We start from the raw sequence: 26,044 nt of genomic DNA, 5'->3' as shown, positions 1-26,044 counted from the left end.
GGCAGCTGAATTTCTCTACCCAGACAATTTGCAGAAGAGTTCAGTGCTCTGCAAATGAGCACTGCAGTACACTTGTGTGTTTCACTAGGCAATGGTTGCAACAGCAGTAAAATGGGCAACTACTTAGGGCTTTAAGTAAGTTTAATCATTTAATGGTTGATACTGACAGGCATCTTTGAGGGTGTACTTTTCTGCCTTGCAGCACTGCACTTTGACTATGGAAGCAGAGGCTGCTGATGGATATATAACGTGTAAGTAGTCATTTCATTTGATTATTCTGAATTACTTTCCTTTTCCCACTATCCTTTCTGTAATGCAGATGCCTGAAACTTTAGCTTCCTTGTTTATGGTCTTTGCTTTGAGATGACACTGAATTAATAGCATTTAAACATAAACTTTGTGTGTGACTGAAAAATGCATGGGGATGGGTGCATGGGTGAGTAGCTCTAGGTTTAAATATTTGCTGAGGATGAATGAACCTTGCAAATGAGAGAGAGTTAATTTTCAGAAATTCAAATTGCAGCAAAAAACTTTTTTTGCCTTTCACTGTGCATTTCTCCTTTTTTCTGTGTCAGGGCAAAACACCTTAGTTTGTTTAAGTGCTTTGTTTAACTGTCAGTTAACAGAGAGCTTTAGGGGGAAGGTCCGTATGGTGAAGTACTGTTTCAGTCTTCTCCTGCCCAGCCCCGATTCTCGGGGTCTGCAAATGGAAAAATAATCCTAACTTCTCTTGAGACAAAGCAGCTGGGGCAAGGTTTGTCACAGGTGTGTGTGTAGAAGACTGGTGGCAGTAGGTTTGAAGGGGCTGTTAAAATCAGTCAGTCAAACGTTTACTTGTGGCCACAGAGAGTCTGTTTTTTACAGGCTCTGGAAGAGTCCACTGGAAAAGGAGGGAAGGGCAGGGATGAAGGGAGCGAGCGGGTGGTTGGTCTTAATCTTTGGGTTGCTCTGCTGAAGAAGGGGATGGAAACTTACAGGGGACTTGTTTTGTGAAAGCAGGTGACAATGAGCTTTCGCCCGAAAGGGAGCACGCCGGCATGGCCATTGACCTCACCTCCAGCACACCCAATGGGCAGCATACCTCCCCCAGTCACGTGGCAAGCAGTAAGTCTCTTAAACCTGTTTCTTCTGTAGCAACGCGTTTGGGTTAGTCTGGTCCTCTGGGTCCTCGGCTTGCTTACTGGGTCTTACCGACTTCTGTAGACGTTGCTAATAAAAGAAGAGAAGGACAGGGTAGATTTTTTTTTTTCCCTTCTTCTTTCTTGTTCATGCTGGTGTCTCATCTAAACATGAACGGGATTACCAGTCTGAACTATCCCAAGGTGGCATTTGAGAGCTGGTCCTTACCTGTTCCAGGTAGGAAAACACTAGGCTTGACATGTGCTGGTTTTGTTTCATTGGGTTTTGAAATCCAAATGGAAATTGTTGTTGTTACTGTTATTACCTACCCTGCTTCCCAAAACGGCTTGAAGTGGCTTTATTTGAAAACAAACACATTTTATTTACAAAAAGACTTTACTTTGGCAAAAGTATAAAGTTAAAATATCTGGGTTTGATGGCAGGTTGTATTTTACTATTCCATATAGAAACTTCAGCATCGTATTCATTACCTCAGCTTTGGCAAGTCCAAAGATGGCTGGGATAATTGGAAGTTTATGGCACTCGGTAGTCGACTCTCTAACAGACTGAAAGCATTTTGTTTTAGATGTCAAGGGAGAAAATGAGGAGACATTTGGGAGTCTACCCAGAATGTAAAGCACTCATAAGATTTTTATAATTATTTTCAGGCTATATTTTGGAGGTGGATAAGTGTAGTTTACACACGTTTCATAAAACTAACATTCTTTTTTGTGTGAGTGATATAGCTAGTTTTACCATTGGTTACAATGTTACATCAAGATATTTACCTTAAAGTAACTCTGTACTTGTATTAAAAAATAATGTAACATGCTTTGCTTCCAATATGCTTTCAGAGGATTCCTCTCTCTGTGATACTGATTTTCTTTCTCGTGTGTGTACTATAGATACATATTTATCTTTTTAAGCTGAGTGTTTGTATAATACCCCACTGAAAACTGAAAGAAAAAGAGAGCTTTTAGGGTTGCTTGCTTTAAAAATGCAGAGTGTATTGCCTTCAGAGTCTTTCTTACTGAGAAAAAGATGTTACTTTCCTTTAAGAATTCTTCTTTCCTCCTGCAAATTACGAGTAAAACGCAGTTTTTATGAGCCTTTAAAACTGAAGGTTATTATGAAGATCTCCCAATTATATACATGTTGCTAGAGAATATGATTGCTAATACTCTGGACTGAACTTTATATGACAACTGATCATAATTCAGCATCTTTAGACAACTGCAATCCTGCTGCACTAGGATTCTGATATATTTTATTATGTTGTAAAAGTTTTACTACTCACTTTCTTCATTTTCTTTGTTTCCTTTTTATTAATGGGAAGCCTTCATTGGAAGGGAAAAAAAACTCCCTGTTTTAAATCTTCTTTATAATCTAGACTAAAACCCAGAGTCAAATTAGGGAATAAAAAGATCTAGGATGAAGTCATGCAAAAATACTTTAACATATTCAATATTTTCCTCTTCATTGTGTTAACATTTTCAATGGTTTTTAAGCTTCGTTAGTTGTTGCAACACACATGTATGTGCAGCCTTGGTGAATATCTTATTTTTTTTAATGTGTTTTGTGGTATCTCACAGGTGTCTCAACTGCTTTCATCACTGCTGCTCTGCACTAAGCATGTGCTGCTGTTGAAAAATTAGGGGCTCTGACTGGGTTTCCTAAGCCAAGCAAAACTCGAGCTTCTTAAATTTGTTGTAATTTATTTACTCTTTGCAGGCACAGGAATGTTTTGCAGACAGGCAGTTTGTTCTGTCTTAAACATGGAAGGTATTGATTAGAGGTTGTCGGCTTTTGTGGCAGTCGTTATGTTGGTTCGCTTAAGGTTTTTGGCCAAATCTTGAATCTGGCATGTGTAGACTAAATTGCCAGGCTATGCTTTAGAGCTTTCCATCTGTTTTGCAAGGTACAGGGAATCCTTTTAAAGGTTCAGTAACCCAGGGGCCTGTGACCTCTTGTGGTTTTTTGGTTTTTTTTTAAAGGGGAGGTGGAGGTGGAAGAGTGAGGAGGAATGGCTGTTTGAAATATTTGGTATGAATTTGGTAGCTCTGGGTGGATCGATCCATCATCTGTCGTTGTAAGCAGAAGAAGTGGCTGCGTTGTATTTCAGTATGGTTTGATTTCTAGTGGAGTCACTGGAGCCTGATCTACTGTTGGCTTGCTGCTATAGCAGGGCATGTAATTCTGGCTGGGTAGGGATTGCTAATGGAAGAAGTGGTATGTAAGGTGGTACGTGGATCAGACCCCCAATGTTTCACTCCCGGTCTTGTTGCCAGTCATCCCCAAAAGGTGGATGGCCCTATTTAGCTGTGCACTCAGGATGTGTACCTGCAGGGCAGAGATCTAAATTTTTACCTTTGTTCTTGCATTCCAATGAATTGTTTTGAACCACAGCTCTTAATTTAGCCTTAATTTGTGTCTGGCTCAAACAGAGACAAAACCATAAGAAGCAAATTTCTTGGATCTGTACCGGAATGACTGAGCAGTGCTCTCCCGGCAACAGTAAAATTATGTGCTAGGTAAAGAGTTTTCTATGTTCATTAGCCCCTGGCAATCTGTGTTAGTAGGAGTTCTGGCTGGGCTACTGATGTTTTCAGGTTCTATTCCAAAAGGTTTCAGGTTAAATATTTTGGCTTGTGTTGGAGAGTTGTCTATGGCATCCTTTAACCTGTTATCATTTTTAAGTATGTAGACGGTATGTATAGATTATGGATGGGGCTGACACTCAATTTTCCTTCTGAATGAGGTGATCCTGAAAGAGAAATCACAGTAAATCGCCTGTCATAGCTAACTAATGATCTTACATATACCTTACGGTACGTATCTGCCTTTAGCAGAATACTGCATGTATGTTGGCAGATGCTCTGTTCTAAAATACTTTATTGTAGTTTTATGTAAGCAAAGATTCAAAATACATGTAAATAGTCAAACTGAATAGATTGATAGATCACCTCACTTTGCTCTACAGCAAAAGGCAAATTAGTGCTATACCTGCTGAGAACAGATGATACATTTACATAGCCCCAAATCTGGAAGTCTGAATTTTCTTCTGATCTTCCATAGGAAAACTATTTCAAGGGCTGACACCCAGGGCTGTGCGTCAAAGGCCTGCTCAATTAACTTCGTGTTGGTACTAGAGAGTTCCCTGCATCGCCCTAAGCCCTTCTCTAGACCCCACTGAGTTCAAGGGAATCTGTCTTGTTGCCTTCAGTGAATGTTGAACAGGGCTGTAAGCGATCAGGAACCTCTGAATAGGAACTGGCATGCTAATTAAAGGCTGATGGGGAATCCTTATAAAAGAGGCTTTAAAAAGAAATAATTCCCAGTCACCTCCTCATAATACCATGCTGAGTTCTTACTATAGTTATTAGAGATAAATATTTTTTTCCCTGTAGGTTAAAATGGACTTAGAAGAATGTCCTCTTTAGAAACTGCAGGGGCACAGTTGTTGGGTTAGTTGACTTCATGACTGCTTTGTATAGGACGAAGGATATTTAACACCACTTGCCTGATATCATATGGAAAATAGTAACAGCAGCTATTAGCATCTGACAGTCAGTGACAGAGGACATTTCCTCTTAAATTAGAGACTTTACTAGTGGGTGTCCTAGATAACTTTCTTATCTCTGCTTTCATAGACAAAAGGAGCCCTTAAACGAAATGGAGTCAGAACAATCATAAATATCAAACCCAACATCTGATGCTTGAAACTGATTAAAATTGTGGTACGCTTTCAAGATGTGTTTATAGTAGCTTAAAGTGTTACTATGTTATGAGAAATAATTTATTAAGAAAATAAGCATTGTCAACTGACCCTCTTAGTTGCTGAAAATAATATGAGGCGATTGCATTTTCTCCATGGTGGGGAACGATCGTGCTGTCTGACATGTCAGCTGTTGGGACAACAGTATTATGTATGAGTTATTTCAGCAGCAGTATTTAAAGAGAACTCGGGCAAGGTCTTATTATAATGTAGCCAATACTGTATTCCCAGTGATTGGGGTAAACTGTGGTGGGCTATCAGTTGCACTGTTGTTTTTTGTTTTTTTTTTTTTGTAATGTCAAAGCCCCAAATCTTTCTTCATTACTTTTGTTTTCTACTCTTAAATCATCATACAAGCCCTGTTTTGTCACAGTTGTTGAGCAGAAAGTTTCATGTACCACAGCTGTATCAGCATCACATCTGTATGGATAAAGAAACGTAACCATGGAGTCTGCCTTTTAGAATGAAAATGTGAGAAATTAGAGGTTGCTTCATGCCTCAGCTCTGTGGCCAACAAGCCTTGCCATCGCCAGAGTCTACGGCCCAGGCACGTGAGGGTGGACCTTGCACTGAGATTCTTTTTGTCTCAGTATGTGTTTTTTCAGTAGGATGAGGTGACAGAGGCTGAGCCTCTGCAGGAGGCTTTTCTTTAGGGAGGGTGGTTGAAGCTGGCTGGGCTGGGCTGGGCTGCAGGGGGGAGCTGAGTTAGTGCTTTGAGGCAGTCACTCCCCTGACACATGCACTGGGGCATGAAGAATTCTGGCAGCCAAACTGCTGTGCTCTGAAGTGGGGATTCAGGTCTCCAGTTCTTCCAAATATCTTGCCAAGTGTGAAACACTGCATATGGTGCTAAAAACTTGGACTGGATAACTTTGAGATGCTGAGGAATCTCTTTCCTCAGCAGCCTTTAAGGAGTAGAGTAGGCAACATCTATTGGTCCGGGTATCTTTAATCCTGCCTCAGTGCAGGGATGTGGGCTTTTGACAGTCACTTGAGATGCCCTCCAGTCCTTTGTGTCTGACTTTCCAGCCTGGACAGTTTGATGTTTAGAGTGCCCACCTGTGGAATTTCACAATGATGTCCGATACAGACATACCTGTGGTTTTACAGGTTGAAGGGTGGTGAAGATGCACTACGCCAAGATGAGCTTAGACATAAGGGATGAGCTCAATAAAGTGTGGCAGGAAACTGGAAGAAGTGCGCTCCTTTGACACTTACAGAAGCAATGACTTTGCTTCAGTCTTTTAACCTCAGACTCCCTGAGAATTGCAGGGGAATAATACTTATGAAAGTATCAGTCAATAGGTTTAGCTTCCTTGAAGTTTAAGGAGGAAAAATAAAATGATAAAAAATGAGGTGACGATCAGGCTTTAAACAGAAATGTAGGGTTTTGCCCACACGTATGAAACCAAAGCTCTGTGGAGTAGTGTTACACCATTTGTTTCTTTTCTTTTTTTTCTTAAAAAAAAAAAGAAATAAAGAAAAGATAATCTGGAAATGAAATACCTGCTGGGATGCACCTTGGATTGTTGTAGCTTCACACACATCAGCTTAGATCTTTCACACATCATGAAATAGTTCCTCTGATACAAACTGTGTGTAGATGAAAATCGAGCAGCCACTGAAACTACTAGATGTTTAAGTAACTACTGTCTGTAGCGCACACACCAACGGCGGAGGGCTCCCCTGTATTTTCATGTCTTCTGTCATGGTCTCTCTGGCATTCCCTATGGAATCAGATATTTGGCTGCAAAAACATTCCTCTCTCTTGGTGAGTGTTATAACGAGGGTGGAGTGAAATGATCAGTTAATCTCATTACACAGGTTTTTATTCATTCTTATGGAAGTCTCTTGAGAGGTCATCTGCCAGGGTTTTGTTGCAGCACACACCTTTCTTAGGGAGCTTCTCTTATTCTCTTGGACTGTCAGGTTCAGTTAACTTTCCTTGGTACACACCCTGTTACAACAACTCGGTTAGCAAGTTCTCAATGTTTGCTTCTGGAATTTCAGTTCCTTTTCAGACATGCCAACAAAAAGAGCAATCTTCATCTTCCTTGAAATGCGTCACTTTGATAGCAGCTGGACAACGAGATACCTGTTAGAGAGCACTCTGCCTTTCCCATCCCTGAATCTAGGGGCAGGTGCCACTCCTGTTGAAATCTATGAGCATTTTCTTCTGGGAAATTGGATTGAGGGACTGTTTCCTGTTCCTCTGGGCCCCCGTCTCCATCTAGTCCTCTGGCTAAGTGACAGTTTGCAGGACTAGGTTTTACCAGTGAAAATGCAGCTACCTGTGTATTCTTTGTGCATTACTGAGGGCGAGCAGTACTCGTTCTCCTTCCAGTGCCAAGAGGGCACCTTGGAGGAGTGATGCCATTCTAGCCAGGAGGAAAAGGCATAGCCCTCTTCTGCTTTTTCCTCAGTAATCCCAGTGAACGAAACTCCTTGGGGGATCCACCTTGAATCAGTTCTGTAGAAAATTTAAGAGAAGGCTGTGCCACTGCTCTCTGTAGTAACAAGATCTGTTGCCAGCCCGGCTGCGGAGCTTGTGCCACGGCATGTTGTCCCTTGCCTAGAGCGGTGAATGCTTGTTTGGAGTCCAGGCAGCTGACTGCTGCATCCCAATGGAAGGAAGCAGAGCTGCGATTATCACCGAGAAGCGATGAGGCTTGACAGGTATGGCTCTGGGCTAGGTGACCAGAGGCCCAGTTTTTCTCCTGACTCTTGTCATCGTGGGGGAGTCCCTTCATATTTCTGTGCCGCTTTTTTTTCCCCTTGCCTTTTTTTTCTGAATCACAGAGGCCGTAGATCACTCAGGATGGAGGTTTGGATGGTACAAGTTAGGCCTTGTTAAAAGTAGGAATTTTATTATTATAGCTGCTTTGCTGAGGGGTTGTTTTACATTTAATTTTTGCAACCCCGTAATGAGATGCATTCAGAAGTACCTTAATACCAGCGTAGCTTATTTTCTGTCCCACTCAGGAATAATCACAGTAGTCCTAAAGCACCCTGTTCTGGTGTGATTACATTAGAGTAACCACAGCATTTTAACTCTTCCCATACAGCTGAGCATTACCAGGTCTGTGTGGACAAACCCATATTTACACTGCCCAGCAAAACGTGCCCTTGATCAGGAGCCAGGTCTACATTACCGGCTTCTGCTGGCACGGCTGTGTCAGCCTGTGGCTTTGAAGAGCTGTAATCCTTCGCAGGCAGGGCGATGCTGGCAGAAGCTCCTGCTGTGAGCATAGCCCTGGCTGGCAGGGTCACCTGCAAGTGGTGTTACAGGTGTTACATTGGAGCATACTGTAAAACAGGAGACACTCTTCCTGGAAAAGCATGGGGTTGATTCAACGCCCTCATTTCTGTGCTGATAGGCCATTTAAACTTCTGTGAATTAGAACATCCTTTTTTTTTTTTTTTTTTTAAACTGAATTTTGCTTTCTCCACACCTCTTATTTTTGGCCCTGCTTTCCAGTTTTGGGGTTTATTCCTTCAACACTACGTGGCCGAGGCATAGCACCATGGAGGTGGTGAGTTCTGTGTGCATCGTACCTGCTCTTTTAGCTCATAGATGCTCTGTGTTCAGCCTGTCCAGAGAGGTCACAGGACACTTGGTCTCCCCTCTGGTGAAGCCAGGATTGCTGATTGGATTCCCGTGCCCCCTCAGGAATGGGGAACACCTGCAGGTGGTTGGAGGGCAGTCCTAGGGCCAGGCTGCTCTCTCAGCCCTAGTGTGGAGGCAGTGAATATCGGCATCTACCAGGCAGTGGTGAATGAAAAAGAGTTTAAGTGCATCATCTCCCTAAACAGGTAGGAGCCCCTCTTCTTAGCAGGCTGTGGGTTTTATGCAAGGAATCTGACTCACTCCAGACCTACCTCTGTTCTCTCCACCATGGCTTCATGTTTTCTGGAAAAGCTCCACAGAGTGGTTTTTCATCCTCTTTTTCTGCTGAGGTATTGGTCCCACCTGCGAGGCTGTTCTGGGCACAGGTGTAGTCACTGCAGTAGGAGAGAGAGAAAAGGAAGACTAGTGGCAATATTAAAGTCCCTTCCCTATCACTGGGCTGGAGAAGGCCTTTTGAGGACCCAGCTCTATCATCCACTGTGAAGCTTTGCACAGTGGGAATAGAAGACCCAGCCACATCTTGGTGCTGCTGATGTTGGGTCCTTTGTGCTGGGGGGTGGAAGACTGAAGCAGTTTCCAAAGAAGGTAGGACATGCTGAAGCACGGAAAATCCCTTCACCTTATCTTCTTGTCCCGCCTATCACCTTTTTTTCTCATGAAGCTTCCTTGTATGTGAGGAGGTAAGACAGTCCGTGTTTCATCTCCAGCTAATGGAAGATCTGGGCAGGGCTTACAATAGAGGTGCTCCATTTGTAGTTAAACCACATATGTGACAAAGCTTGAGTTTCCGATGAAGGATATTTTCTTGTTTATCCACCTTGTTTCTCCAAGTGAACAAAACAAGTGTTATCCTAAAGATATCTGTGCTGTGACCTTCACCAGTAGGCTGGAGTCTTCTCAGCTCCTTATTGGTCGTGTTTCCCTTGTATTCCACTTGACCTCCAAAAACACCTAATTCCATCAGAAGAAAGTGATGTTGGCCTGTTTTTTCTTGAGGGCCACCTGTTTCCTCAGTCCATGAAAGTTATGTTGATGAGTGGCATAGAAAGCTGGCTGGAGAAGCCTGTGATATGCCCAAGTCCCTGTTAATTTTTCTCATAATTACTCTTTGATTTAGGAGAGTGTGTGTGTCTGTGTGTGCAGTTGTGTCAGAATTCACACTTAGTCCCCAGCTCAGCCTTTGGACATTTTCTGATTCCCTCTGCAAGCAAATGTGCTCTCTTAGGTAATGCCCTAGCCATAGAACACAAACTGAGAGAAATTTTGGTAACTGTATCTGTGCATCCTTTAAGCACCAACAGTGTGAATTAAACACCTGCCTCAGTCCAAAGAGCAGCAAACAGGATGGTATGAATTCCCTTCTTTTGAAAATGAAAGAAGTTGCCTCTTTCTGTATGAAAACAGCAAGTCTTTTTACACAGAAGAGATATGAGGTGTATTCATCTGGGGAAAAGTAGCTATTCTCTTTAAGTCATGGATGGATTAAAAGTTTCCAGGAAAGAGTTGCGTTAGATGGAAGACCTCGTTCTGGTTGGCGGCTGGGTCTGTGATAGGGGGAGAAGGCTCAGGCAAAAGAATAAAATGGGGTTTTGGTTTTGGTGTTTTTTAATCTTATTTATTCAGAAATTGATATCCTGCAGGTGTGTGTTTTGCCTTGTCCAAATAATGGTCCCTGAAGGGGAACAAATCTTATTAATTAGTGGTTTTGCGTACTGCTTTTAATTGTCTGTTCCTCCGTACGGCCTTTGTATTGCACATGCAGTGTCGTGGTGAGGGGCCTCTCTCCCTGCATCTCTGGAGAGTTTGCAATGATCTGGCACCTGTGCAGAGTTTGCCCGAGTACAGAAATATTTTAGAGTACACTGTTGGGCCTCAAATTCACGTCGTGCCCTAATCCTCATCACCTTTCAGATGTAGGCATGTCCTAGATGTAATGTGTGTAATAGTTTTATGGTTTAATCTCCCAAAATTGGGTCAGTTTTAGCAGTTGTTTTGACCTTCTTACTACCACAGGTGGTTCCTGGGTGAGTCTACTACACCTCCATGCAGCTGTGTGGAACAATTGGGGGTATCAGCTTTATTTGAAACCCCCTGTTTGAAAATTTCCTCTAGCTTAAATACATAGGACTCTCTCCATCGCTGTTAGGTATTATCCTTTGGATAATCTATTCCTCTAGAGTGTAATGTAATAAAATCTCCTCATTATATCATGCTTTTTCAACAATAAATCTTTAAGAGCTTCACAAAGGATGCCAGTTGAAGAGATACAAATGGGTGAATAAAATTATAGGCTGAAGAGGTGGAGAAAAATTAGAGAAATTAGTGTTAGTAGGAATTCAGCTCCTATAGGTGGGGGACAGTCAGCTTCATCATTTGTGTATGTGACTTCAAAATGTGGGATTATAGGTAGCTCTCAAGAGTTCAGAAGAATGATGTGTTAGTTGTGTATTCAAGGGTCAAGTAGTTTATGACGCTAGCAGACTGAGCACTGTGAGTTTATTCTTGCGTTCTCCTAAATTTGTATTGTCAGTGGTACAATTTCTTTATTGCTCTAAAATCCCATGCACTTATATGTGAATTCCAAACCAGAGTGTTCTCAGAGTAGAAATGCTATCACCAGTCAGCTGCCCCCAAATTAGCTAATACCAAGTAGAGAAGGTTGGCAGCTGGAGAAAAAAAATGTGAAAATGTGTCCAGCCCTGGTTTATGACAAGCCTGCGCATGTGTGATTTGTGTAAATACAAATTGAAGGCACTTACAGAGAGTTTCAGTCACATACGATAGAGATGTACAGGCTTGAAAAATACTAGAATCATGCAAGTCTCATGAAATTTGGAAGCCAGAAAGAGGAGAGGCATGTGAATTGTGCCTCTGCTGAAGGAAAAGCTATTAAGCGCCACCCTTTTCAAATGTCAAACGCATGGGAAAAAGTTGTTGGAAGCCAGTCTCTGCTAAGTCTGCTGCTCTGCTTCTCGCAGAACCTACTTTTGTGAGATGTTTGTGCAAAATCACCTCGCTGTTTGGGCTGTGAGACCAGACATGACTCAGGCTATCAGCATGTAACATGGTTTCAGGTTGCTGTCTTACTGCTCTTGTGTTAAAATGCTGTAAAGAGGTATTTGCTTTTTTCCTCACACTTTTAAAGTGCTTCATTTGTTTAATGTCATTAGAGCTATTGTTACTTAAATTTAGCTTCTGACTGGTAACCATTAAATATTTATAGAAAAATCAATAGCAGTGAGATTTTTTGCTATAGTAAATATATATATATATAATATATGTATTCAAATCCAAAGCAAACTGCAGTGCATTCCAGGAAATAATCTATAATGATGCTCTGTAAAGTACTTGCTCATCTTCGTGTCAAGATGCTTTATCTGTTTCCCAAGTGCAGCCATTCCTGCAGTGGAACCTTGGTTGTTTTTTTAACAGCCTAGAACAACACAATACAGTGCCTTAGAAAAAGAGTAAAAATAGTGTTTTCATTGTAGAAAGGTGAATGATAATTGCAGTATAATTATCTAAGGTTCCTTAGTGACTGTATACGAGAGATCCTTAAGTTTTATGTTGCATCTGACAGGCAACGCACCAGCAACAGACTACCGTGCTAGAAGAGAATTGTGCTAAGGGATCGGTTCTGCTTTGCTTATGCTTATTGCTATCATCTGTTCTGTTTTCTGAAACACATGAATGCCGTTCAGTGCCCCAGCTTGTCATGTTTTCCTCGCCTTTGCTGTGGCCTTTATGAAACTAGTGGTGTGTGAGAGTCCCTTTGAGGAATTTCTGATGTGTCTCCTGTTGTGAGGTCAGTATTCGGGTCTGGGTGGAGGCAAAACCAGCCCTGCATTTGGGAAGGGGAAAGTGTTTTTGAGAGAAGGTGACAATGTGGCGACTGGAGGGGATGGTTTAAAACCATGTAAAACCAATGCTTCGTGAAAAAACTAGGACTCTGACCTTAAACTGGCCTCAGAGGCAGGCTAGAGTTCATTGGAGGGATATGGACAGAGGTATGAGGTGTACAGGACGCCTGACATGTGGACAAGACAGTTTCTTCTCCAACTTGGGTCTCTGCATCATTTTCTCATGCGAGTGTAAATGGAATAGGTCTTGGTAGATCATTAAGGAGATGACCTGAATTAATTGTTCTGGCCAGGTGTTTTGGAAGAGTGAAAGCTTCTTTACAAGCTGGCAACAAAATTTCAATTTATAATTATGACTGTAGTTTATAATAATAATTCTAATTATATATATAAACAGTTTAATCTACTATAATGTAATATGGTAACATTTGCTGAGCTTTGCCTGCTTTCAGATAGTGAGAATGTGCTGGTGGTTGTTGGCTAGGATTCAGAAACATTTGTCAAAATTTTGCGCACTATGTGAACAACAAAATTTTGTGTGGATTAAGCAATTGTTAATTCTCTCCCATTATCTGTCAGATAAAACTACAACTAATTAACCAAAATTAATCATAAATAAAGCCGATCTGTTGTTGAGCAGGCTAATTAGAAGGGTAATTGTGTAATGATGATGCATTTAATTTCAAAATGCAGATTTAAAAGCTACTCCTTTTGGCAGTGATAGAGCAAGGTGTTCTGAAAGGAAGTGGGATGCTTATCGCTGTCATTGTCCTCTTAATTAATACCACCAGGATTGCCTGTGTTTTCAGTCTTATTAGTGTCCCCTGTAGAGCACTCAGAAATGTCCTAATTCTGCTTGCAATGAAGCCAGTGGTTAAACTGCTTTTTTACTTCAATGGGAAGAAGGTGCTACGTGGAAGTGCTGGTGTAAGACAAGGCACGCTCCTGGGTTTACTCCTGCAGCAGCGCATCCACGTGTCTGAGCTCTGGGAATACTGGCTGTGCTTTGGGATTTGCTACTGACTCGCCATGGAGATAGATCTGGAGTTTCAGGCCAACAAAACTGAATTGTGACTCAATGTTTTACAAATGATTGAGTGAGTAATTTTCCATGCAGTTTCATTACAGTACCTTTTGCCCCAAGGATTATTTACTGTAGATTAACTTCCAGCAGTTTTTCACTGTTGTATGTAAGCTGGAATTTTAATAAGAAAGGAATTGTTTAAATAGGATAGTGGTTTTATCCCAAATTGCCTGATTCTAATGGTAAAATTAGCATCACTAGTAAAATCAGGAGTTGTACCTGCTAGCCTGTATGCACAATTTCTTGATTTTTTCTTTTTTTTTTTTTAATCTCTTGTCAAAATATATTAAATGCTATTATGAGGTGTGGGTTTTTTTAGCATAGCATGTTTTATTTTAACAAACTACCTTTTGAATAATTAACAAAGAAATGGGCATTGAATACAGAATATATGATTCACTTTTTCTCATCATTTGTAATCACTCTACTGATTTTTTTTCTTCTTCTGACTTGGTTTAGAGGGAATTGCAGAACTGAAGCATTGAATTAATCTTGAGTGTTCCTACTAATCAGACTTGAAGGGAATATTGAGCATAAATACACTTTACCTATTTTATTTTTAACTTTTCCTCTCTGAGTTTTTTTTTTTTTTTTTATTGTGCTTCCTGGATCATGGGGAGAAAAACCCTATGAGCATGTTTTAGTTACATCACTAATATTAGAACTGAGTAATCGGGTGGCTTTGGCAGCAGTCTCGTTTATAAATTGTTGGTGAGCAGATGGCTCACCAAGTTGGCATGCCAATTCCAAACTTTCACAATCATGAGTAAAGTTTTAAATCGCAAGATTGCCTTACGTGCCATGAGGGTTTTTTTTGTGTGTGTTTGTTTACTAAATGTAATTCTCGATGTACCTTCTTGTTTCTGAGCTGTGTTTTGCACTGAAGCATGGCTTTTCAGCCAGCTCTAGTTTTGGGAATGCCTTTTTTTCTTAATTTAATGAAAGTGGAGACCCTTGTAGTCACTTGTCTGAAAATCTTGCTGCTAAGAAAAAACAGTAAATATCGGGCTAAGAGACATAAAAGTGAGACTTGGCGATCTTGGCTAATGTCAAATAGTTCAAATAGTTGAGATCATTCACAATTATACTTTTAGCAATTCCTGGTTTGTAGGCACAATAATTTCCTAGAAATGATTTGCTGATATCTGTAATCCTGGATATGCAAATCTGTGCCAATTTGTTTGTTTCCCAAGTGCAGGGCTTAAGTCGTTAGGCGGCATAGAGTACAAATGTTACATTTTGAAATGCAAGAGTGAATATTTTCTGTAAGCAAAATGTAGCAATAAGAAAAGAGAGCTGAGCTGGAGTGCTCTGATGTTCTCACTGTGAACACAGTGAAGTTCTGAAAGGGTCAGATCATGGTCCACTTGAGAATTTGGACAAATATTACTGGAAGGATTTTTTTCTTTTTTTTTTCTTTTTAAGTTATTCCTTCAACTAAAATTAACATGGTCTATGTGGGTTGTAATGCATTGTGGGACCTGTTACAGAATGATAATTAGACCTTATTTCTAAATGATTCCACACAAAGTGTGCTATTGTAAATGCTAAACAACTGCATTTCATCCATAATCATGTAATTGGTGTGTGCAGTTAATTAGCCTGTGTTCAATTTAGGCCCAGATTTTTTGGAAATGTCCCCTGTTCTGGTCCTGATTTAGCAAAGCTCTTAAACAGATGATTAACTTCCATTGGCTTTAATAGGACTTAAGCACATTCTTAATCAGGGCCATTGTGTCAAATCATGTCTCTTGGTGACAATCGGAACAACCTCCAGAGCCGTAGGAAAAATATCTGTAGGTCCTCCTTAAATTTAGATTAATCATTTCTTTAACTTGTGAAGCATTTTGTTTCAGAATCTGAAACTGTGTAGGTCTCTCTCTCTCTTTTTTTTAAAAAGCAAACAGTTATTGTCACAATTGACTTGTATGTATAAAGTTTAAAGATTTTAACTAGCTTGTAAGGAGGCTGTTTACATCAGATCTGCTCAATACACCTTTGAGAGGGAGAAGAAGAAAATATGCATCTGAGAGTGCCTCGCTGGAATATAAATGTCAGCGCTGATAGATATCTATGATAGAAAATTTGTGTGGGAGTAATAATTTAGTAATAAAATAGGTCAAATTAATTCTTATGCTGAAGGGGATACCTTACAATAACCATTTTGCAATTTTATGTTTGACAGTTTGCTCTGCATTATGTGGATAGGTGGAGCTGAGATAATGTAATCCATTTCCAATTGTAAACAAGATTGCTTTAAGAGCTACTGTAGTAAAATGCATGTTGGCTGACTTTAAGCTGAAAGGTAATTGCCTCTGAATATTAATGTGCATGTGGGGATTTTGTTTTTAATTCTGGGATTTCATCTTTGCCCTATAGCAGCTCTGAAGAGGCCCTTGTTTTCCCAAACCCCACTTTGCTGCTAATTGAAGCTGATGGCAAGTGTTGCGCTTTGGGCCCTTTGCTTTTATTTCACGTGGCCTGTGTACCTTGGAGAACGCTGCTTTCTTTGGCTGTTTTTTTGTTAACCACCTTTTGAGTAGATGAGGTTTTTTGGAGATGCTGTTGCTGTCCTACAGCAGCTATGGGGTTCCTGGGCTAGGGGAGGAATGATAGGTTGTGAGAAAGGGGAGAAGTTGCTGCACTAATTGAATTGTAGCCTCTTAGAGAAATGAGAGTTAAGGTGCTGATCCTGTGCTGTGTAGCCAGAGACCTTCCTCAGAAGTAATTTAGGACCTGATCCAAATCCACTGCACTTCGTGCGAGATTCTCTGTCTAGTTCCACACACTTTTGGAGCAGACCCCTATCATGGGGGCAAGTTGTAGGTAGTGACAAGCTTGGTCTGGGGGAATGTCAACTGACTGCATTTGTATATGAAATTGTTTTAGACATGGAAGGGAGCGGCCAGATTACAATCAAGTTGTACCCAGTCTTTCAATTTAAATTCTATCACTTGGCTTCTACGAGCTATTCTATTACCCGCTGCTTACAGCAAGACTCGGCGCTGGGTGCAGTGGGATGGGTGTTGAGCAGGGTGTGACTGCAACTCTACTGCGGAGCAAACTGCAGTCAAACAGCGCTTCAGGAGCTTGAAAATCTGTTGTGTGCTGGGTTTCAACCTGCACATGTTTTAATGGCAGTGGATGTGTGGGCTGTCATTAGTTAGGATTGTTTAAAGATGTTATGATTGGCAAGTGCCCCACATGCCCTTCTAGCAGAGATGACTATGCCTAAGCAAGCATTCAAAGGAGAGTACAACATGCCTTGTTCTCTGTGGCAGTGCGATCAGTTTTTCTAAAAAAGAAAAACCAAACAACAAAATGGGGTATTTTTAGCTTGGATTGATTTGCTGATCCAGTTTACTGCATGGTCTCATGCAGTGAGAGGGTGGTGTCTGAGCAGGGGTGGGAGCTCCTGGTGCGGATGTTTCTGCAGAGGCAAAGGTACGCTGACTGTGCTAGTTCCTGGAGCTAACAGATCTGTAAACTATGTTGGTCAAGGAGGCAGCAAATGGGCTTTGCTGCTGCCTCTGCCCCAGTGCAAAGAATGGTCACCTCTTGCAGAGAGAGGGTGCCGGCAGCTGAGAGGCATTGGCTTCACAACCAGCCCTTTTGCAGGTCGCCCTTAGCTCATGGCTCACAGTTCGACTATAACCTCATATAATGTCTCTAGTTAAGCAGTGGGCTGAAGATAGGTGGTGTTAGGGGTTGGAACCACTAAACAGAGCCAGACTTGAATCTTCCACATTCCTGCCTCTTGCACAAACTTGGGGTATTGAGGTTTTTGTTTTAGAATGATTTTTTAAAATTTCCATAGTGCCCCCTCTCCAGTGACTTGGTCTGACACTTCTTGAAGTCAAAGGGAGTCTGTGTGGTAATTCAGTCATTTTTGCAAAGTGATGCTGCTTATAGCAAAGCTGTCCTGAGTGCCTTCACTAAAAAATTACTTAGCTACAGAAACATTTGACTGTAGGCTGGTAAGCAGAAAAAGTGAGGGTGTGTGGGTTTGTGAATGTATGTTGCCCATTAAGGAGTCTCACTCTGTGCTGGGACTGCTTCATTACTATGATAAAAATAACATAAAAGGATTCTAATAACTAATTAACTTGTTCATTAATGGATCAAGCATTGTCTTAAGGGCAGCAGTTTAAAAGAGTCCATTTAATGAAAGTTGAGTGGAGGTATGGCCTGTGGCTATTACAAACTTTGTTTTATAATATCGTTTATTTGTCAGTAGCTCCTTGCCATGCTGTAATGTGGTTGGAGTGGGAGAAATAGAAAACTGGCCATTTCCCGGCAGATAGCAATAAGTTTCTACTCAGTCAGAATGCTCTATACAGTGTGATAGGTTTATAATTATTATCCTAAGATTGATGTTTTTGGGGGGGAGTGTAAATTTGTTGCAGCAGTAATCCATTAAGAAATCAATAATCATTCCATCCCGAAATGCAGTTTCTCTACGACATTATAAATACACACCAAAGATTGAAACTCTGCTTGTCTCCCCTTCTCCGCCCCCATCCTCCCGCTTTCCCTGAACTCCAAGTTTCAGTCTCCTTTGCTATGTTGGAGAAACAATTATGTGATAGGACTTCTGTTGGAAAAACAAGGGTGCTAGTATTAGCATAATCCTGAGAGCCAGTAAACATTTTAGTGTGAACATTGCTTTCGATCTCAGGGAAATACCCCTCTTCTCTGCCTCAGTTTCATCCCTGGTAGATGGGGATGATGAAGATTCATGCCTTGTTTCACTGTAGAGGACTGCGGAGAGGAAGTGTTGTATAAGTGCGAAGTCGTGGTATGTGTACATTTCCTTTTCCTCACTCCTTCTCCTCATTCAGTCTTGGTTCTTCATGTAACAGTACAGAGGTTGACTATCAGAGGCCAGTGCGTCCTGCAGGACTCACCTTTTTGCTCTGAATTCTCCCCAGTTGGGCAAACACTTTTTCGAAATGCTGCTATAAGTATCCCCTGATCTAGAGAGCTGGAAACGTACTTTATCTCGGAGTAAAGGTGTTTGTGGCTGATAAATAGTAGACTGTATGAGGGAGACAGAGAGTAGTATTTTATGTTTTTTGGTGTAAGGCTAAATTATATGGAGCGAGGTGCTGGGCGGTCTGGTTTTGATCTTGCAAAGGAAATTGTGGACGGGCAGCGAGATGCTATTACTGTAGTAAGAGCCACAAAACATGGCGTACTTTAATAATACATTTCAGTGTATTTTATTTTCATTCTTCCTCTACTTCCTTTTTGTTAGAGCTGGTTGAAAAATCAGTTTTAATGAAAAATACTTCCATTTTCTGTTTTAATTTAAATTACTATTATTTTTAGCCAGCTCTGCTGTTGATTGAAAAATGGGGCATTCTTGCATGATAGAGCTGTATCTTACATCCATGATATTTGTTGTCCAGGTCTAACTTCACTCCCTGTTTTCTCATCTGCCCCAATAAAAGGCATGCTTGGCTTGGGATGGGTGTGATAACTCAGTACCTGCCTTTTATTCTTCTGAGAACATTGTTGTCTAGTGCATGGATGCTCACCAGTCTTTTCAGCTTTGAGAGGGAGAGCAAGACCAGAGAATTCATCACATCTTTCCTTTTGACATTTGAGTATCACTGGTTATGTCCAGAGGTCTGGCAAATGTAAAGCGTGAGTTTTGCTTGTGATTTGGTGCATATATACCTTGGCTTATTATAGGAGGCTATGGGAATACCTACGCAGGTAGAATTATTCATGTATTTCTGTGTTCACAGGCTTGCATCTTAGGCAGGGGGTGTGGAAGAGATGGTGATGAGCAAAACTGGACGCTTAAAAGCCAGAGACTGTTTCTCATCTGCATACTTGCTCTAAACAATTTAAGTGTACTATTGTGGTTAACTCCCTCACTGTAGGGGAGAGCTTTCATGCATGGCTTGATTGTGGGGCAGCTTGACTTTCACTGGTTTGCATGGGAAAGTGTGAAGTTGTGATGCTAATAGGAAAAGGCCCAGATGCAAGCAAAAAAAATTGGTCTTGTCAGTAGTGTTCAGTAGGTTTCCATTCAGCATTGACTTTTTGTCTGGTGATTTGCTTTTTTTCTTTGAGGCCATGAACCCCACACTGGGTTGCTTTCCCATCAATAAAGAATACTTCGTCATTTACCTAAAACTCTCCCTCTTGCTCAGATGCTGGTAGCACATAAGTTTAGTGAGGGCTGGCACTTTGTGGGTTTTGACTCTTCTTAATTCAATACCTTGTAACTTGCATCACTTCTCTGTTGGCCCACGTACCGATCAATGGCTTTTATACATGAACACAATTCTTAATTTTGAAAATCACTTTTTTTTTCCCTTTGGTCAAGTTGTGAAATAGAAGCAGCAGCTGATTGACAGCTGATTTTTCTGCAATGATTTGCTGAAGTGTTCATGCAAATAACACGTGGCTTTTCAGCGAAATAGGAAGACTTTATCACATCTTTTTGGGTTTTACCCATTACCATTTTTTTCCAGTGGTTTGCAGAATGGTGAGTGCTAAAAGCCCAATATCAGCTCACAGGATGCTGAGTTTAACAGATAGGGCTTTATTAGCTCTCAGTTGCATTTGTTTTTACTTCACAAGTCTCTATTTAGAATTACCTGTGAGTGGTTGTTTTCCAGTGTGGTTTTCTAAGACAAACCTTTTTTTTGCTTTTTGTTGTTGCAGCTGGTTTTTTGAACTACTAAAAGCTCATCACCATGTATATAACTCTTAGGAATGTGTATGTGTCCACCGATAGCTTGAATGGCAAGTTACAGAAATTGGTGTAAGTGGCTCTTTGGAAAGAAAATTCTTCAAAGAGAAATATTTAACAAATTGAACGATTAAGAGGTGCCATCTCAATCAATAAGTTAGAGGTAATTGGCTGTGTACAAAGCATTTTTAAACAACTTCCCTGAAGATTCTGCATATTAGGCTTAGAGTGCCTTTCTAGTGAGGCTAGACTGTGAGGCTACTTTCAAAGATCAGTTTCTTCTAAAAAGTGCTTATTTTCAAAATTTTTTTCCTGATTTCCAGACCCAAAACCATTTTGCATGTTAGCTATGGGTCTCCCTGACTGAATTTAAGACTGTTTAATAACAGCTTTGCATTTCTTCTTTCTTGTGTGTGTGCCCCCCTAGGAGTATCCCATGCTCTAGTGACTGCAAACTGCTGCTCTAGAACGCCAGCCACTCAGCCTCTGGGCAATAACAGTGCTGCAAACGTATTGTATTCAGGTCTCTGTGTCACCTCAGTTTTCTATTTCGGTTGCTGTGAGCGTTATCAAAGTCTCCCAAGTGCAACATGTTGACCTCAATTCACATGTTAGGGCCAACGGTCCTAAACTGATAGTTCAACTTTATGCTTGTAGACATGGCTTAAACCCTATTGGAATTAAAAGGGAAAAAGAACCCCAAGCCCCTTATTAGTGTTAGCAGGCTATGAATAAGGTTCAGAAAGGGTATTTCATCCAAAGGTTTCAAAGCCCTCTCCAATGATGAACAAGCAGCGTCCTCTGTACTTTCACAGAATGGAGGTGGGAGAAGAGCTTACCCTCTCTTTTAGCAAGAGCCACCTGTCTTTGGGATGCCTCCCTTGGGATATTGTAGGCCTGACTTTTAGAGATGGCGTGGATTGCTAGACCATTTGAAAATGGGTCCAGAATGCATGAAGTTGGACTCTTGAAGAGTTGGTCCTAAGTGACTTGGTCAGTGACATGCAGTGAGTCAGTGATCGAGCCACAAACAAGCTGAAACGCCTGTCTTCCAGCTATGAGTTCACTTCACCAGACCAGTGTTTCTTGCTCTGTGGTTTGTATAGAAGTGTTAAACGTGTTTAATGAAGCTTCCTCCCTCTTTTTTTCTTTTTTTTTTTTCCCCCAAATGTCACCTCTGAAAGTCGAGGTAAACTGTAAGAAAGAAAGAAATCCCTAGCATAAAATCAGTAGAGTTTAGTTCAACAGAAAATGCTTTCTCTTCCTTAAATGCTTGTCCTGGAAATTGTTCTTCCCTTTTGGCCCACCATAAAGGCCTCACTGAGACTTGTAAGCTGAAGGAGGGTTATAGTTCTCAAAGCATTTGAGCAATGCTGTATTCGAATGGAGAAATGTTAACAAATTTTGTTCAGGCTAGTTCTCCCTCGCTTGGTTGGGAAAAGGAAGGGGGAGTAAATCATTGAGTAGGTATATCTTCCATTCAGCAGGAGCTGCACATGATGGGATTATTAGTATTTCTAAACTAAAGCCCCTGACAGATCCTTGGATGCTTAAAGCTGTTGTGATGCTTTACCAGATGGTTCAGAAACTCAGACTGGAATATCTCATTGGCTGGTGCTGAACAATGACATTTCAAACCCACACGTTCATTTGGAGTTTAATTTTCAGGAGGATTAAAGCTTTTTGGGATATGGGCTGTCTTTTTCCATATATACGCTCAGCACCTTATGTAGTTTAGATGCTTTTGCAGTGTCTTTATAATTCATCATATTACTTATGAAAGAGCAGTTTGAACTGTTGAACCTTTTTAGCCGGATACCTGGTCCAGCAAACTGCAGACGGGATAAGTGTGCACGTTGTTGCCTCACTTAATGCAATGAGCATGATGACTGCAACTGCTTTGTCTTGTGTCTGGTGATTGTGTGAACAGGCCATTATGCTGAAACATGCCATTTTTGATGCTGTATCCCTCTGTTCACTTTTCAAATCTTATCTTTGAAGCCCCAATCCTGCAAATACTAATGCATTTGCATAACTTGTATCAGTGAAGTGTTGATGTTTATTCCTGCTAGCTGTTGAGCTGTTCAGTCCTGACTCTACAAAGTACTTTGAATGAGACCCCGCTGCTCTGGGGGAGAAGATCAAAGGAGATTCGTTGGGTTTTACTCCCTTTCAGTCCCATGGCATTTTGAAAAAAAGATGAAGTGCCCCTCTGGCAACATGTAAAAAATTTTTAGGGCCTGCCAAGTTAGGCAGTCCTCCCTGGCTGCCCACATGACTGTCCTGGTTATAACTAGGACCTTTCTGCTACTTCTGAACTGCCTTGAAGCAGGGATGGGAGTATTACTATTAAATTCCCTTCTAAATTCCTTACGGCAAAGATTGCTCTTTTGTTGTGTGTAGATGTATTGTGTGGTGGTAGGTTACTGTGTAAAAATGTAAGTGCACAGATGATTTTGGGATCGGGGGAAGGATTTGAGCTTAGTGTTTGAGGAAGGGAAAACTTGCAACGTTTGTTTCAACAACAGTGTTAATGCACATTCTACAAAGCAATGAACCAGGATGCTTTGCTGACAAGTCTGAGAGGTTTTGCTTTTTTTCTGCCCTCTCTTACCCCTGACAACTCTATTAAGAGAAAAGCATCAGTGGGGAAAGAGTTCGGTTATGTTGAGAAGAAAAAGGACATTTTATATAATTATTTTTATGTGTTAGACTGGTACATTCAAGCCCACTGTTCTCCATATGATTCATTCTATTTGTACATGACTGTTGTGCAGTATTAAATAATATGCATTTTTTTTCTGTTAAACAAGTATTCCCTTAGCTTGTCACAAAAAGCTGACACAAGTTCGTTCTTCACTCGGGGAGTTCTGCATCTGTCGACACTTCAGACATAATCAGTTTAGATTTCAGCAGCTGATTAGTGCTCACCTCTAACCAAACTGAGAAGCTGCTCCTCCAAATGGTAACAAATAATATCCTAATTAGTCCTCCGCATAACAATAGTGGGAGTCTTAGCTGAAAGCTACTGATCTCAGAGGCCTTTCTGTTCTAGCCCACTGGCTTTACGGACTGTTGTATCAGCGTTTATGCTGAGCTTTTATTCCCCCTGCCTCAAAATACCTCACAGAGCAATTAATTGTGCACCCGAAGATAGGCATTAGGCACGCAACAATATTCCACACACAGTTATAAACGTTTCATTAGTGCCAGTTAATTTATGTATGATTATGAAAGCAAGAGCAGGAATGCTGGGCAGGACTCCAGGATTATCCTATAGCGCTTGTAGATGTTAAGTGTCCCTGTGAAGCTATTTGACCTGCCCAGCTGGTGCAGATCAGTTTGTGCTGCCTTAAATACTGGTTTGCTCAAAGCAGGAACCCACAGAGTGAACGGAGCAGAAAATGAAGGGAGCAGGACAATATGGAGAGCGACTCCTCTCTACTCCAGTGACTGGCTGGTTGTGACAGCACCGGGTTTTACCAGGAAGTTTTAAATGGGTTTATGCGTTTCTGAGTCTGATTAGCCAGTTAGCAAAACATGCCCATCCCTGTCTATTAAACTCTGTGTACTTCCTCTTAGCTAACACTTATTTTGCACAAGCCTGGGATTTTTAAATAAATGAATGTCCATGAAGGCATAATTTAATAAATACCACTCACAGGGATGGCATAGTAGACACTGGCATTTCTCAGGACAAAAGTGATGTGTGCAACTATAGCTGGATTAGTGTGACCTCAGTAGTACAGAGAACTGAGGAAAGAAAAGAGGGAGAGAGGAAGCGGGCAAAAAACACTGTAGGGTGCCTTCAGGAACACGTGCAACCAAAGGCAGGCTGAGCAAGCTGAACGACAGAGTACATAAATATCCAGTAGTTTAAAAAAGAAGTTTTAAAATGTGAATTGGATTTTCAGGTTCGATTCAATAACTTGTTAAAACCGTGCTTAAGTTTGAAATTGAGAACCTATTTTAAAACATAAATCAACTGTAACAGAAAAAACACTTAAATAACAGCAAAAGTGCTGCTTAAATATTTGCTGTTGAAATGTTAAAGCTGCTAAAATTGGGGATGTCACAAAATCAGCACCTAAAAGCAGAGCTTGTTGCTGAAAATGCATTATTACTATAGTTGTTGCTTTTTCTGTTGGTACAGGGATGTTTTCTTCAGTTTATTCAGAGTTCATTCAAAGCAGGTAAGAGGGCTAGGAGATGAAAAAGCAGAAAGATTTGTTCTTCTCTGCAAGCTGTTGAATAAAAACTGGTTTGAGAGGTTGAGGCCAATTGCAATTTGCGTTCAGGATAAGGTTGACATAAATAATAAATTTAAAAATCATCTAGGAAATTAAGCTGTTAATTATCTTTAATATATTAACACGTAAAACAAATGTATGAATAAATGAATGTTAAACTTTTTAAATAAGTGCACGGTATATCCCCTGAGGTAATAAAAAGAAATGCCTGATCTACTATAAAGCTTACATTTATTTGCAAAATCACTGGTCTCTGTGGCTAATAGTTTTTGTTTAGAAAACAACTGAGAAGCCCAAATGCAAGTCAAGGTTAAGCTACAGTATTTAAACTGAAGTTTCTTGGTTGCTTTTTCAAACCCCAACTTTAGAAGGTGATTAAATCACTTGATTATGAATTGATTTGCCATGTCTTTCTCTATAATAAAAAGTATTTCTCTTAGAAACAAGAAACACAGTATACCTAATCTGGATTTTGGTAGAGCAGCTGATATGCTATTACTGAGAAAGTTCTTAGTTAAACTAAGAAGATAGAAATTGATACGGCTATTATAAAGCACGTGAGAACACGTCTAAATGGAAGATCATGGCAGGCTATAATAGATGGGAATTATCAGACTACAAGAAGGTTGCAAGCTCCTTTTGGTTCAGTCTCAAAATGGGTTTGTTTCAAATATTCATTAATGGATTGCCATTAAAAACAAGGAGGTACTGATGTATCTTCTAAGTCCAATCAGAAGACAGTATCAACGTGAAAGAGAATCAGAAAACTGTACAGAAAGAGTTGACAGACTTGGGCTGGAGCAATGAAAATGAGATGAAACATGATAGTGCACGGTGCAAGGTCGGACACACAGGGACTAATAAGAATTGTTGTTTTAACCTACATGCCTGAAAATGACAGAGGAGGGAAAAGATCTGAATGTTTTAGGTGACATAAGATGTCTGTCAGGCACCAACATGATGAAGTTACAAAAAAGGCATGTGCCGTGATGTGATATTGCAGGTAAAGCATTTCCAGTGGAGAAGGGAAATGTTGACGCTGTTTTACAAGCCTGAGAACCAGGGTAGCTTAGCCCACGCAAAGGTCTGCGCTTCAGCGACTAGACGTCTTCCGTTTCATGAACTCCCTTTTAAAACTAGTTCGGGAATCTCTCCTCTCTGTCGAGAAATGAAGATGTATTCTGCCAAGTCTAGTCAGCCTGGTAAATTAAACCTTTTGAAAGGACATGGGATGGGGCCCATTGAAAAGTATAGGAAGGGGTAAATTTAGGGTAAATAGGGTGGCAAGCTATTTAAACTTACAAAATTGTCACGAGAAGCAGCAGACAACAAATAAAGCAAAATTACCCTTTTGCTGCTGCCAAAACGTGGGCAGGAGTCTGACACATGTCTGAAAGGGATCATATGGCATGACGGCCTGACAGCGGAGGGCTGAAAGTCACGTAGGGCAACAGGGCGCCTTTTCACTTTATAGAGGTCACCTATTGTGTGGCCTGCCTGGAGCCATAAGCAATGCCTTCCTCGTCTTCTCAAATTCTCACTCAAAGGCTGATGGCAGTCCCTTTCTACTCTGAAGTCCAAGCCACGGCCTGCAATGTCTGTGCACGTACACAAGGTCT

General features: G+C 40.9%; 1 protein-coding gene across 6 annotated transcripts in view; it reads left to right on the top strand.

Annotated features, from left to right (window-relative positions):
• Positions 1-208: 208 nt before the first annotated feature.
• Positions 209-26,044, top strand: part of IKZF2 (IKAROS family zinc finger 2) — a 109,396-nt gene continuing 83,560 nt past the window's right edge. For 3 of the 6 annotated variants that reach the window (XM_068407549.1, XM_068407550.1, XM_068407547.1), the window contains exons 1-2: positions 218-251; positions 1,000-1,104. In XM_068407549.1, the coding sequence (XP_068263650.1) occupies positions 218-251; positions 1,000-1,104 (139 nt within the window). Of the gene's footprint in view, positions 252-996; positions 1,105-26,044 lie in introns of all 6 variants that reach the window. The other 3 variants (XM_068407551.1, XM_068407548.1, XM_068407552.1) reach the window with 2 other exon arrangements.

Source organism: Nyctibius grandis, chromosome 9, assembly GCF_013368605.1.
Source record: "Nyctibius grandis isolate bNycGra1 chromosome 9, bNycGra1.pri, whole genome shotgun sequence".
NCBI classification, from domain to species: domain Eukaryota; kingdom Metazoa; phylum Chordata; class Aves; order Nyctibiiformes; family Nyctibiidae; genus Nyctibius; species Nyctibius grandis.
The sequence above is the reverse complement of the archived record's forward strand: the minus strand, read 5'-3'. Positions and strand labels throughout refer to the sequence as shown.